The sequence below is a fragment of the Daucus carota genome, chromosome 1 (genome assembly GCF_001625215.2).
Source record: "Daucus carota subsp. sativus chromosome 1, DH1 v3.0, whole genome shotgun sequence".
NCBI classification, from domain to species: Eukaryota; Viridiplantae; Streptophyta; class Magnoliopsida; order Apiales; family Apiaceae; genus Daucus; species Daucus carota.
The window spans coordinates 41,341,459-41,357,532 of NC_030381.2; the positions used below are offsets into that span (position 1 = coordinate 41,341,459).

General features: G+C 34.9%; 1 protein-coding gene across 2 annotated transcripts; it reads right to left on the bottom strand.

Moving 5' to 3' along the window:
- Window positions 1-777: 777 nt before the first annotated feature.
- On the bottom strand, window positions 778-14,450 carry LOC108205279 (DNA-directed RNA polymerases IV and V subunit 2). Of its 2 annotated transcripts, none has more exons than XM_017375170.2 (8): window positions 14,226-14,450; window positions 11,284-11,731; window positions 10,780-10,992; window positions 9,494-10,371; window positions 8,260-8,551; window positions 4,765-5,703; window positions 2,128-2,399; window positions 778-1,466 (listed from the first exon to the last, which is right to left on the bottom strand). In XM_017375170.2, the coding sequence occupies exons 2-8, from the start codon at window positions 11,716-11,718 to the stop codon at window positions 965-967; spliced, it is 3,531 nt and encodes a 1,176-aa protein (XP_017230659.1). In that variant the 5' UTR covers window positions 11,719-11,731; window positions 14,226-14,450; the 3' UTR covers window positions 778-964. The 2 variants fall into 2 exon arrangements, with proteins under 2 accessions (XP_017230659.1, XP_017230660.1); XM_017375171.2 differs by lacking the exon at window positions 14,226-14,450 and adding an exon at window positions 13,198-13,336.
- Between the last annotated feature and the right edge of the window lie 1,624 nt (window positions 14,451-16,074).

Genomic DNA, 16,074 nt, shown 5'->3' on the forward strand with positions numbered 1-16,074 from the left:
AAACGATTCGGATCGGATACGGGTTTCAAATTAGGTACACGAAATTAATAACGGGCGGATACGGGTTTCACTTTCGAGTACACGAAACACGAAAATATACGAAACGAAACGATTGCCACCCCTACATAAAAGTGCGGTACTGTTCGTATGTTTTATATATATTTTAATTTACATAATTTTAGTTGAATTTATAAATAAAATTTAAATATATGATGATTAAAACATTTTTGTATAATAACTTTATATGATACAAGATCGTCCAAACCGCAAACCATCCCTATCATACGGCAAACCATCCCTATCAACAGTGTTGTAAAAAGCGAGAATCAGACTTAATCGGTGGAGCCACAGAACAAGGATTAATCGGAGATTAATTGAATTGATTAGGAATTAATCGGGTTGATCAGTGATTAATCGGAGATTCAATCAGTTCGGCAAGCTACGGAACAAGGATTAATCTTGATTAATCACCGACTTTTAGAACAGAGTCCCTATGATACATTGATATATCAACCATAATGCTATCCAAACGTGCTCATTCTTATTTTTTTAAAAAAAAATCATCTTTTTAAAAAAATTTGGATATAAATTTTAAAGAGATATTTCATATTCGTTATATGACAAAAAAATAAGTACTTGTTTCAGAAAAAAGTAAAATTTTATACACTTTTCTTCAGAAAATAAGAATAAGCCCTTATTTCTGAAAATTAAGTTTAGCCAAACCGCGCTATTATTTTCTTTTACTTTAAACAATGACCCACGCATTGCAGACATGCATTTGATCCCAAATACCTCATTCGCATTGCTTGAAAGAGATATAAATAACAAAGAAGGTAGTTAAAATTCAACATCATCTTACATGCATAATTACTTAAAGCTAGTAATACGAAGCTTCTATGACAAGCCGTAGGATAATATACAGGGATCTATCTCTAAGCCAACAAACTGATGGAACATGGTGAATTTACCATAGCTTGGTTTCAAACTTGATAGATATGCCCATGCTGAAAAGCTCTTGGGATAGTAGCTTTGCTCCATAAGGTACATTTACCTTAATAATGTCTTCAGCAGACTCGCAATAGCGACAATATGGTCCCCTGATTTTGTGTTTGCCCCCCATTGTGCGTTGTATGACATTTGCTGTGTGCTTGCATTTCCGACATATATGCATCTGTGCGTAGTCACTACATAAAAAGAGTCGCTCCTGCAGATTGGCTGATGCTCCATGGGCTATAAGACAATCACGTTCCATCTCGCCAAACTTAACTCCACCAAACCGTTTACGATCAGCAACTGGTTGCCTCGTGAGAGGATGCACTGGGCCAGTGTTCCGGAATTTGACCTTGTCTTCAGCCATATGGGTTAATCGCTGGTAGCATGTTGGACCCATGAACACGAGGGTACGTATCATTTCACCAGTACGACCATCATACACTCTCTCGCTTCCCGATCTACAAAATCCAGCCCTGCCAGACGAACAGTAGGGATCAGACTCGAGGTTGTTAGAGGTGTGACTATGTGATATACAACATGCAAGGTCTTGATTTGACAAGTTGATACATGTACTGTTCTGCATGTTGATCTCAAGAAGATTCCCCAAACTGTATCTATAATCTAATGATTTTTCTCGCATCGAACTTAAACTAATATCTCTATACTGCATATATGTTAAAATACATACCGAGTTTTCAGAACTTACCCCCAAAAGTCACTTTGTGGGATTGTAGCAAGTGTATAATATGCACTATTTAACTGCTGCTATCAAGTGAAATTGAGTAAGACTGATATTTAAAAAGGTATCAGTTATCCTCATTTTTTTCTTTAATTTCATTTCCTGAAGTGCATAAGAATTGAATTGTTGTCTTTTTCTGATGATGGAAGGGAAATAAAGAAACAAGGATACACACGTGCGGGGGTGCAGGTGTGTAGTACGTGGACACACCGATTCGACAAACCTTTGGGAATTAATATTTTAGTGACAAAAAAATGAGCACGAACAAAAAATATTCTGTAACAGTTCCTAAACTACGCATGATTATATAAATAAAGGATGAAACAACCTGGCAATTACGCATAGTAGTAAGCATTACTCAGAGTAGGCAAAAAAGAAGAGCATAATTATCTTACTTGTGGAGTTGGTCTGCTATGACTTCCACAGAGGGAGTGGAATAAGGCGTGGCATATTTTTCATTACCTCCGAGGGCAATCCCTTTACCCAGAGCAGCCTCTAAAAGTTGACCAGGAGTCTGACGTGAAGGAAATGCATGTGGGTTTATCACTATATCTGGAACTATCCCTTGTGCAGTGAAAGGAAAATTCTCCTGCGCCTCCAAGAAGCCGAGAACGCCTTTTTGCCCATGCATGCTAGAGAATTTGTCCCCTAGACATGGAAATCGAACCTACCCAATTCAATCAAAACAAAATCGCCATTAGAAAAGACGAAAATCAATAACAAATAGACAGAGACACCTGGTGACTTTTAGAGCATCTTCAATAGTCTCTCAAGTCACTCTTCAAATATAATATAAAAAATTGACTCTTAATAACTTAATGTACATTCATCTCCAACAACACTCAATAAATAATATTTTACTATTAAATTACTTTTATTAAATAGGAATACAATACAAAAGTGGAGAGAGAAAGTGAGTGCTTGTATCACTTTACAATAAAATATAACTTAAGAGTGAGTGGGAGACTCTTAAAAGAGAGGAGAGAGAAGAGGCTCTTAAGGTTTTGAAGAGTCTCTAAGAGTCTCTTGGAGCTTCAATTTTGTCAATGCTCTCTATTTTTTGACTTAAGAGCTTGTTTGAAGAGCTTGTTGGAGTATTGGGAGTAATTTATTTTACACACCCTCATTGTTTATTTATATGTTATACCCATGAGTGCAATTTTGAAATTACAAAAATAGGCATCAGGAGTAAACAAAAAGCATTTTCTCTAGGAATATATGGTTTCCATATAGTGTCAGTTCAATTTTGAGATGCTGACTAAGGTATAATATAAATGATAACTACTCTCCCTGAATAACTTTTAACACAAGTAAATGTAAATTAACTTCTCTTCTAATTTAAAACACAGTAGAAGAGATATAGTATCGTCCCAACATCCACGTATAACTTATTCTAGACATAAGAGCAGAGTCTGCTACAATTGCCAGAAAAAGTTAACTGACCGTCTTTTATTAATGATTTAGATACCAAAAAATTGATATTTTCTAGTAAAATATCTCTTAAAGCAAGTCCAATGCAATGCTCTAACTTGGTTCTATTTCTATAATTTGGCACCAAATGTATAAAAACTCAACTACTTTTTTGGATGCAAATATGCATAGGCATGCATCCCGGTTCTACATTTGAAACCAAGGATGAATTTATGCATCCTTGCAACATCAACATATACTATAAACGGAGGAGAAGTAGTTAAACAATTATTACATTGTACATCACCAGATACCACAAGCATATGGAGTTAGGTAAAAGTTAAATGAGTTGGTAAAATCCGAAACTAGTTATACAACTAGCATCCGAGTGCAACTTTAATTTTAGCATCAGAATGTACTTTTTGGTGCTACATTACAGCAATAAGTTAATTTGCATCTAGCATTGGACTTGCTCCTATACTGTAGCACTAGCTATGAAGCCTAAAAACAGTCGCACACATATATACTAAAAACAGGGACACAGAAGATATTTTTATTGGACAATACTTCTTCATGTGCCAACAAGATTGACATGCACTACACCGAAAAAGTTAATAACTTTAGATGGTCTTGTCACATGCGCAATTACAAAAATCTTGCAACTAAAAAAATGTAAAATTACAGCAACACTAGTGTGCGACAGAGAAACAAAAAGTAAACAGCCATCCTTCATGATTAATAGAATTTGGATAAATAAAGACTGATGATTTATATTTTGGTAATGGACTAGTGAGAACTGATTTTTGAGCTTGACATAGCATTTATAACTGGCCCATGTAAAATTTATACATTTAATTCTTTTCACTTAACAGGTGTTAGGAAGCTTTACCAAGTATGCCTATACCTACCCTTGGTGTATCTACGAATCTACATAGGCCTCATGCTCTAAGACAGAATAATATCCTTCGTGATTTAACCCATGAACGTGAGCCTTACTGTTCAATAAGAGTGGTAAAATTAGGCTAGGCTATGTGTCGATTTAATTTATCAGATATAGCATGCAAGTTTTCCACATAAAGATCAACAACAATTTCTTTTTACCAAATACATCCTTAAACAATAAGTGCGGAATTTGTTCAGCTTTGAATCAATTTCTTTAGTTGTGGAAGTCTAAGGTTCAATATGCAGTTGCACACAGAAAGAAAACATTGATGATTAGCATGCAATTAAATTTGATATTTTTTTACTCATTTAGCCGATATGAAAGAGGGGCCACGTACAACCTATTCTTTTACTTGACTTGACCTCCATTTAAATTTCATAAGATATGGGAACTACCAAAAACATATAGTTTGTTACAAATCTGCCATTTCTCACCCCATATTTAGCTGCTAATATATATATTTAATAATCAGAACATAATACAATCTAAAAGATTTATCACTACCGAAGGATAGTAATTTGCATTTAAGGTATATGTTTTAGTTGCAACTTCTAAAGACCAAATAAAGCAGAAACAGGAAGATTAAGAAGCTTTCCTAGAGAAAAGTTAGGTCATGGTAGCTTCTACTTGAGAAGGTATACAGTAGTGCATGAAGTGCTTTAAATTATGCAAAAATTACCTGTCTCAAAGATACTATACCGAAATTTTTCCCTTCATCATTAGCAGAGAGTACTACTCTCTGAACCGTCCCTCTTTCAGTATGCTTCAGTTTTAGACTCTGGTCAGCCCCTGATTCTGCATGTTTCCCAATAATAATATCACCAGCCTTCAGACTTGCACCGATATATGGGAAACCATCTTCTTCTAAGCATTCGACACGTCCAACTCTGCTTTGGATCTTTCCAAACTTCATCGAATCCTCTACTTTCTGTGGCTTGGAAAAGGCTTCATCGTTATAGATATCAGCTTTGTAACTTCTGATGTGCTCTGACCGAAACATACCACGTTCTGCTGAAGCACGATTCATCACTATTGAATCTTCTTGGTTATAGCCAAAGTGAACATTAACTGCGACAATAGCACATTGGCTATTATAGAATTCTGGCCTAAATGGCGTTATATTGCAATCAGGTCTTCCTAGACAATCAGAAAGCATGGTCCGGAAAAGAGGCTTCTGGGGATAATACAACTGATGTGTAAGAGTATCAACTCTGATGCGCGGATTCGTAGTAGAATAACCTATTGCCTGATGGGAGTGTTTCTGAGACTGGTAGAGAACCCTTTTTGCATGGTTATGATTCGCAAAGGGGACAAGTCCAGCGCTTAAGCCTAAGCAAAATGACATGTCAAGTTCGCAGTGCGTGTAGTTCATGGGTACATCCCCTCCATATGCCGACCTGAGATGCTCGATTCCCCATGCCGTACGACAGTCTTCCTCCTCCTCGGCTCCGATAAGTTCAATTATGCCATTGTCCAAAAGGGATTGAAAACCATAGTCTCCCTTTTTAATTGATTTGATCCTCATTATATTTTTGACAATTAGAAGAGGCCGTAGAACCCTTCCAGCATCACAAAATATGCGTACTTCTCTCTGCTTCTCATCTCTTTTGATTTCCACCTGAAATAGAATCACACAAAAATGCTAGTCCACAAAATTCCTAAGACATCATGTACAAACCACATACACAGTGAAAGATGACACTGAAGAGACAAAAAAACAAATGCCAACCAACCTATTATATATTAATATTGATATTAAGACATAAACAAAGACTTTATTTCAGCGTTGTAATACTAGTTCAAGCATATTTCAGTAGCGAAAGGTGAATTAATCTTAGAACAAATGCCTACCAACCCACTATACATGAATACGATATTAAGACGTAAACAAAAACTTTATTTCAGTTCGAGCACATTTCAGTACAGAAAGGTAAACTAATATTAGTACATTAGCAGGTGCCCCCACCGATAAACAAGTATGACAGCCAACTTCTATTATAGATTTTATAACGAAAACAAGAATAATGTATCAGAGCAGGATGCAATTCGCTACGTTTCTTTGTTGAAAAAATTAAATATCTACATGATAAGTGCTACAAATTTACAGGGAGAAGCGTTCAAACCTAATTATACAAAGAGGAAGCAGAGGATTAAACAAAAAGTGTTCATTATACTGCACCTCCTACTATAAAGTGGGTATCGAAATTGAAATAATTTAGGTTCTGTAAAGGGACTCTAAGACGGGTACCCCCCCCCCCCCCCCCTCTCCCTCCCTGGGGGTATGCAGGGAACAGAATGTCCATAGGCATATTGCCTCTGCCTGCGGATACAGCCCCCCCCCCCCCCCCCCCCCCCCCCCTCTCTCCCCGGGGGTATGCAGGGAACAGAATGTCCATAGGCATATTGCCTCTGCCTGCGGATACAGACAATCTTACATAATCCAACAAGGAATACCCACACATAAAATTATACTTGTTCCTCTATTGTACTTTGTAACTGAAGCAAAGTATATACATATAACATGAATATGGAATAAAAGAGAAAGGTAAAGTTTAGTTATTTAAAGATATTTTCAAGTATTTATAATACATATGTTTCTACAAAATTTGGTTCAGGAAAGTACACAAGTGGGTAGTATGTTATAGGCGTAGTACTCACAGGAAAACAGGACGGGCTGGATGGAGAATGATTAAGCATTGACGGGTAGAGTATGGGAATTAAAGTAAAATAACACCAGATATACCTAGCACACCTGTAGATATATGACTTCATACAGGAAGCAAATTGAGGAACTGCCCCAACTGTAATCGTAATTGCTAAGTAACCATTCCATCTAAAACCATTAGGTGTTAGAGAAATGCTAAGAGGACTTGAACCTGGGACCCCTCCCTAAACCAAGGTTTCCTACTATGCTAAGTAACCAGTCCATCCCCCAACAGTATCTTATATAATACAGCAGGAATTAACCTCGAATCTTGATGGATAATGGCCAAAGAATGTGGATTTTCGTCAAATCCATCTGTTCAAAAAAACACATTCTAATTGCAAAACCAGCAAGTGATTCGTAGTATAAACATCTATATTGTTCTAGAGGTTGTTCACATTGTCGAAATTGGCAGCGTAGGTGATAGAGATGAAGCCAAAGTATGAATGAAGTAATATGAGAGGGCGGAATATATGAAAGATAGCACTAAATTAGTCTTTACCAGGCCAAGGCACATCAGATTATAGGATTAAATGATTTGCCTCATTTTTGGTAAAATAAACTTAAATGCTAAATATGTTTTATAAACCATGTAAATCAGTTCACAGAAAGTGATTGTTCATGCTTATCATGGAACCAACAGTGAAAATGAGACTGAAATCCTATATATATAGGGTTGCACTCCACAAAGAACACCTTAAAAAAAGAACACAAAACACGATTATAACACTTCATTTTTCATAAAAAAATGACTTATTGAGATTATAATTACATAGGTAAACACCAATTAAACAATATATGAAATCTAACATCCAAGATCATCCAAATTATTAATTTGAAATATTATAGAATCCAGAATAGAATCATATAATATATATATATATATATATATATACTCCCTCCGTCCCACCCAATTGTTTACATTGGGTTTGGGCACGGAGGTTAAGAAATATGTATAAAGTAGTGAAAAAGAGGAAGAAAAGTGGGTGAAGTGGTGGGACCCATCGATTTTTAATATATAAAAGAGAGATAGTGGAGTAAAAGTAGTGTGAAAAGGAAGGAAAAGTGATAAAGTGGTGGGACCCATTAACTATTTTGGGAAAGTTTTGTAATGTAAAGAAATGGATGGGACGTCCAAAAGAGGGAACTGTAAAGAACCTGGTGGGACGGAGGGAGTATATATATTTATTTATTTATTTATTTATTTATTTTGCACGATTAATTTTTCATAGAATCATGCTATTTTTAATCTATATTTATTGCTAAACATGTTAAATACTATTATTATTCATAATAAAGGTTAATTAGCCTAAAATTAGAATTCAATTAAAGTTTTAGATGAGATTCTATATTCGATTCTAAAGTATTCGATGTTGCTTTTTGAGCAATGGGATATGTATGTATGTATGTACATGTATATGTGTGTGTGTGAGTTAGCAAAATTCTTTTGCATGTATAAATTTAGAGTACCTGGTTTGGTAATTCCTTTCTACGTCTCATACTTCTTAATTCTGCAACAAATGAAGCTGAATCTTGACAAACTCCAACTAGTTCTCCGTCAACAAAAACTAAGTTCTTTCCATGAAGTGAAGTCGAGGTATCATTCACCAACTCTTCCATCCCACAGTCTAGCAATTTGTCAAAAATTGGTTCCAAAACTCTCGTACTGACAAGTGCAGTGCTGGCTAAATTTTTTATCAAACCACAGTTTTCTCCATCTGGAGTAGAGACAAAACATATCTTCCCCCAATGGGAAGGGTGGCTGCATCCAAAAATCATGCACAGGATTAAAACAAGTAAGAGAATGGAAATAAAATTGACGTCCACACTCCTATGTTTGGTTTAAAAGATGATTGTAGAGAACTGTGCAACTGTACAGAGGTGAAAGTTCAAATTTTAAAGCATGGTTGTTGATTCATCAACTCGTACATCAATTCTTAAGTGCAAGCTAGATAAAAATACTAACCCAGTAAAAAATCTTAAGATGTTAAGAAGAATAAAGACATATCTGACTAAACAACACTACTTTTCATTATCTCTCTACCTGCAGTTCTAAAGTTCCCTGATTCCAGGATCCTTAATTTCTGTGAGCAGAGGGTGTGATATGATTATATATCATGACTGTTAGGATAAAATAGATCTGTTAAGCTGTGTTGCAAATTAAGCCTCGTTAGTATGTAACCCCAAGTATTAATATAAAGTTTTCAAATAATTTACTTCATGGGTTATATTTGCAATAGAATGAGAATAAAAAATTGTATAGAATGCACACAGATCTAAAGCATACCCCAAGCGCAATTAGTGTGAGAGTGCATGAGGCTGGTTGATTACAATAACATGTTTGGTATGAATTTTACAGTTAATCATGGCTTCAAATATTTATCTAATATAGTTTTCTTGAATAAAAACTAATAATGTGGCCCCACTTTCATGTCCAAAAATTAGGACAGGGTACTTGTGTCCCTGTTTCCGGATGTCTGAGTACATCACTTATCCCGAGTCTGAGTCGCATAGCTCAGAATACAACTATACCCACTATTGTAAGAAATCATCACCATATACTTTTTTCAGATGGCAAGATCAACAATGAAACAGCTACCACTGCGAAAACAAATGTCATGCAACAACAATATACCGACTAACAAGAGAAAGTGTTTCAGCTATACATTTACATGTAAGAAACTGGCAATAGTATGTTACTTACGGATATCTTGCACCACCAATTTTCCCTGTGTATTCAACACGCTGGCGGGTTCTTCTCATTTCAGATATTGATTGGAGTGGATTAGTTCGGCTCAGATTAGCCACAACACCAGAAATCTTTTCCGCTTTCTTGTATGGATGTGACCATGCTCCAGTTGAGAATGCCCTAGAAAGCCCATTTGTAATGATTGAGCAGTCTAGATAGTGTTCAATTCGATTCATGCTACGATCTCCATCAAGATCTCTTTGCATAACCTTGATCATTCTCCTTTTAGCATGATTGATATGAACTCTCAGTTCACGATCTAAAAGCTCACTGGCCAGCTCTAACCTTTTGTTTCTGAAATCATCCCTGCAATCAAATTTTCTGCGGCCAGTATAAGCCTTTAGAAGACACTTCACCATATAAGCAAGAAAACGAGCCTTTTGCTTGATACCAACAAGCTTGGGTAACAGAAGCTTGTCAATGCACTCCTGAACGGACTCCTCAGGTGGAAATTCACAAGTTTTGAATTGTTGTTCTATATAACTAAGAGCAATTCCCCTTCTACGGAAATTTTCGCATTGATTGTCAGCTTCACGCATTGAAGCTCTTAGGATATTGACAACAGTACCATCTTCAGCATTAGCATCAATCAGGTTCACAACCTCTTTATCAGAGGAAACACCAAGTGCAAAAAATAAGATCCAGATTGGCATTTCAGTCAGGAATTTTACACTAAGAACTTTTCTTCCTCCAGTATGTTCAATTTTGGAAGAGTCCACTAGTTTTACTTGCACCCTTTTTCTTATAAATGTATGACGATAAGAGGCAGTCCAACTGGGATTGCAAGACAACCACAGCCTCTTCAAGCAGCTTTGCTCCTGGGCAACAAAGACCTAGAGCAACATTGAGGATCAGTTACCATTTAATCCACACAACTTACAAATATACACAATAACTACCAAATCCTTCATAGGAGAAGAATTCTTAATGGTAATACATGTAGACATTGCGACTCATGGCCTTGCTCAATTAAGCATACTTGGACATAATAAAAAAGGAAAAAGAATTCTGTTAAGAAGTAAAGCAGAAAACTTGAAGCATGATAACTTTAAAAAAAATAACTTAAATATTATCAGCAGATTTGAATTGTATTTGCAGACAAAACAAATATAATCGTATTGTGCTTCAAGCATTTCATTGAGCTAAATTAAAAATTAATTAACCACAATTATTACACCAATACCAATCAGCCAAACAATGAAGTTTCACCATATGAAAGAAATAAAGAAGAAAACAAGCACCTTCTCAGCTCCGTTGATTATAAAATAACCTCCATGGTCAAAATCACAATCACCTTCGGTAACTCCTTTCATTCGGCACAAATCTGATTTCACCATAACCGGAAGCTTCCCCATAATCATTTCCGTGTTATTTTCACTAGAAACAGTCTTCTCAACATACTGATCATTTTCATTTCCAAAGCCAACGCTTCTGGCCATCTTTTCGGTGTATACCTAATGTTTGCAAAACATTACTTATTAAATATAGTATGCTTCAGCGGTTAGCAGGTAGAGTGTTGAGGAACAAATATTCTTGGGACCTTTGTTAGGTTCAATACAAGAGATTAAGGATAGGATAAGGTAAAGATGAACTACAATCAGGTGCTTGACCCTGAGATGTGGATCACCCAAGCTAAAGTTATATCATTATAACTTTATATTACATGCTTATATTGCAAATCAAGTAGAAGCACAAACCTAGACGTGTGTGTCAGTGTGTGTGTGTGTTTGTCCTGACAGTAGTACCTTAAAGTTGACCTGGACTTTCATCCTAGCTGCATATGTCATATTCTGAAGCCTAGCATGTCTGGGCAACATATCCTTAAAACAATCACCATCATCTGTTGGGAAATTTTCGCCTGCATAGAATTTCGGTTGTTCAAAGGTGACCTTTCCAAACTTTACTGATGCAGATCTCCATTCACCATCACCGTATTGAGATGAATCATACAATGGCTTAACAGGTATCTCTCCAACAGAGCTGAAAACCTCTTGGATACCGTCTCTTATGAACTCGTTATATGAGTTCAGTTGATGACTTATCAAGCCATGTTGTTTGAAAAAGGATTGGGTTGCTGTTTTCAAAAACTTCTTCAGCTCAATTTCGTGTAGACCTTTCGAATCCACAAGATAGTTACTCTCATCAGGAATATAATCCACATCCATAGGTACTTTAGCCATTAGCCCAAAATATCTAGTAGGCAAAAAACATAATCATGAGATATAATTAACTAAGTTCAAAAAAAAACTAAAAAATTATAATTGAGAATATAGAAACATGAAACCAACAAAAGCTACAGTACTTCCACATCAAAAAATCAAGAGATAGGAATACATAGAAGAAAAAATGTATCTCATACTATTTCCTTCAAACATTCTTTCAAAAGTTAAATGTAGCAGTTAGCATTAACATTCTGGTAAAGTTTCGAATACTGTACATCCCTAGCAGTGGCGAACCCAGGAATTTAATTTAATCTAGTGGGTTCCTAAGATAATATTAAAATAAAATGATACAATAACAAGTATAAATAGTATGGTGGAAATGATACAATAACAATTAGAAATAGTACGGAAGAACCCCGTCCTGTTCTCCTTAAACAAACCACATGAATCATCAACAAACCACATGACAACAGCCATTTGTTCCTTTCTAGAAACATCACTAGACTCATCAACTAATAAAGCAAACATACTGTCACCAATTCCGTAAAAATAGGTTCGAGTATTTATTGTGCAAAACAATGACTATCTTTTTGAATCTTTGGAGACACCATTTGATTGTTTCGCTGAGCATTTTTTAGTGTAACCTTCCAAACACTTTCATTTTGGCTTTGAGTGTATTTTATCATCTCTGAAAAATGTCCTCTACAAAGAGAGTTTTCAGACTCATCATGACCACGAAACAGCAATGCACTATTCAACAAATATCATGATACATTGATTGAAGCATTTAATCGAATCCGATAGTCAAATTTCGCAATATCACTTTGCTTAGGTAAAGCAACGGCGATAGATTGGTCTTGTCTCGTTAGATCATCATAATTTTTAACTGCCTTATCATGAATACTATCAACATCCCCAACATAACATGAGACTCAAGTCTTTCATGTTTTTATTCCAACCACTAACCTTCCAATACAAAAGCATCACCCCGTCCTTTCAACAGTGATCCTTAAACAACTTCACTATACACTAACCAATCAAAGTCTTCATACCATTTAGGATTAAAGCGTCTCGATTTACCCCCCATCAAGTAGGTCCCCTGAGTATGTATGTTCGTCTTATTTCATCTCTTTGATTAGGATGACATTCTAGAATTCTTTTTCTATCACAAGGATCCGAAGGAATTTCTTTCAAATCAATCAGTTTAGGCATCATAAGAGTTGAACTAGATTGAGACACTTTAACATTTCCACTCGAGATAACATTAATAATTTCCTTTTAAAATATCTTTCCATTTTTAAATCTGTAAATAATCATAAAATATGATCATGATTATAATTCGACAATTAACATTTACTTATTATCATTAATGTTCAACAATTAAACATCAAATAAACTAAAAAAAAAATTACTCATCAATGAAGCTAAATTATGTACTTAAACACGTATAAAATTTAGGTGTGGAGAGAACCAAGAGAAGAAAAGAAAGTTACTTACAAGTGAGTGAGAATGAAGTTCAGTGCACTTTGCAATGAACTTCCGAAGCAATAAAATAAGAGAGACGATAGGGCACCAATTGATTTTTAATTTTTTCACCGAGAGCCGAGAAGACAATGAGTAATTGGGAGATCAGGATGACAGACACAACAGTAATGAATTATTGATCTGACTTGTTTTATTACTTTTTTCATTAACCGTGTTTAGTTATTTGGGCTTGTATTGGGCTGATTTTGTAACGTTCTTTTTGCCCCATACTTCTTTTATGTTCAATACTATTGGGCTGCTAAAACATAGAGTGAGTTCCTGACCAAAATCTAAGCGGGTTCAAAATTTAAGCGGATTCCAAATAAAATTTCCCCATATTTATTCTTTAAGCCTAGAACCAAGGGGGTGCCACTTTCTATGTCAGTCCGCCCCTGATCCCCCGGACAAAATTTCTGAATAAAGTATTTTCTACATTATTCTTAATATTAATCGACTTTAATATAAACATATCATATGGAGCATGGTTAATAACCCTATTATCACAATCGTTATAAAATTAATAACATAGTCAAAATATCCCTTGTCAAGAACAATCAGTTAAACAAGAAAAGAACAGCATGCATCTCAAAATTGTATCAGTAACATCCCACTCATGTTTCGATTACCCACAAGACAACTCGAACCATATATCACAAACATAATTACCCACAGCCACAAGCATTGAACATAAAACAAATATTTCTCTCTTTTTTTCTGCTAAACAAACATACAACAAATCCAGGATTTCAGGTACATACAGATTACATTTTTGTACCTCTAAGCACATTACACTTGCCACATTATCAAACAACCTATAATCAGACAAAAGCCCTCAATTTCATGTAAATCAATTTACTTAAAAAATCCAATCAAAGCCCTTAAAGTTGAAGCCAAACCCACAAATTTTCTTAAAGATTTACAGAATACAACATGAATTACATACATACATGCAGTTATACAAGGGTATGCACATATATAAAAGGATATATATGTAGACTTACAGAAGTAAAAGCGAGATATTGCGAGCTTGACTGGAAAAATGTCTAGGGCTTTTTGACTCTGTAATGAAAAGTGTGTAATCGTGGTCGTGGAAGTATCTTTGATATATGGAAAAATCAAATTTGTAAGGAAATATATAAGAATTTAACGGTCGAGCAGCTTGGTGTTCTTGGAGGCCCAGTATAGAATGCTTGTCACGGCTCACGAGCCATTACTGTATTTTTTTGTGTTTTGAATTTGAAGGACATAATCTAGTTATTATTTGTAAGCAAAAAATTTATAGGTGAAAAATATTACTTATTTACTTGCTTATAATTTATACTTTATTTTAAATAATAATAATAATATTAATTATTTAAAATTAAAAATTCAAACGCTACCCGTGTGCGAGGCACGGGCCAGATTGCTAGTATATTATAAATTATTCCCTCCGTCTCCTCAATTATTTACATTAGGGGCGGGGTCGGCATATATTTTAAACCTCTCATAAAATATAATTGATAAATTATTTTTTTTAAAACAACTGAATAAAGTTTAATGTCTAAACTTTTATATGAAAAAAAAATTGAAAAAAGTTATGAACTTATACTTTACACGTACTTCAAATACGCGTCAAGTAATTGGAAAAAAGTGTAAAAAAAGATAAAAAAACAGAGAGGTTATCATTTAAAGTGTTTATTGATATCTTATGACAAGTAAAAAATCTAAAATAAGAGTAGACCGACCCGGTCTGTTTTGTTAATCAATTTCATAATTAATTAATTAATTAGGCTTTGCGTTAAAGTGAAGTTCCTGAATAGACAAATATTAATGTCACATAATTCAAAGTATTTGTCGATATTTTGTGACAAGTAAAAAACTCAAAATAAGAGTAGATCGATCCGATCTGTTTTGTTAATTAATTTCACAATTGAAGTGGAGTTCGTGAATAGACAAATATTGATGTTACATCTTTTCAGTCCGGGGTTTGGACAGGAGGAATCCATGACCACAAAATCATATAATATTCCGATTCCGACAAGTCCGATCACATATTATGGTTTGAAACAAATAAAATTAAATATTAATAATTCCGTCTAGAATTATATTTATAACCTAAATATTTTATAAGTATGATTTAATTCTTACAAAATCTCAACTCAAATACCTAAGCTTCCCCGCAATATTTACTTGAGACGTTAAACACACATCTAGACACATAGCAGTACGTACAATTCTTTAAGGTAATAAATTATGTTCGCAGCATCTTCAAACCTAACTGATGGAGATAACAAAACATGAGTTAAACATGGTCAACAGATAGCCAGTATAATTCAAGAAAAATAGGTTAAGACATAAATAAAAATGTAGGTAATGTTAGGAGTTGTCTCATATCAATTGTGGGAACGGCAGAAAGTTAGAATATAAGCAGTAAGAACAACTCCAATAGTACGAGGTCTTTTGGGAGGTGCTCAAAAACAAAGCCGTGCGGGCTAGTCTCAAAGCGGACAATATCGTACTATTGTGGAGTTAGGCTCGCTTAGCTGCAGTCAGAACAACTCCAATAGTACGAGGCCTTTTGGGAGGTGCTCAAAAACAAAACCATACGGGCTAAACCCAAAGCAGACAATATCGTACTATTGTAGAGTTAGGCTCGCTTAGCGGGCCCAACAGGCAACAGACAGATAGTTTGTCTAATTTAATTAATTTCAAGATTGCAGAGAATCACCATTGATTTAGAAATCATTTTGAATTCTAAATAAAAACTTGGTTAATTTAATTGACTATAATATAAATATAAATAATCAATAATAAACACACATTAAATTTAAGATTAAATAAATTAATACAATATATAAATAGTAATTTGGA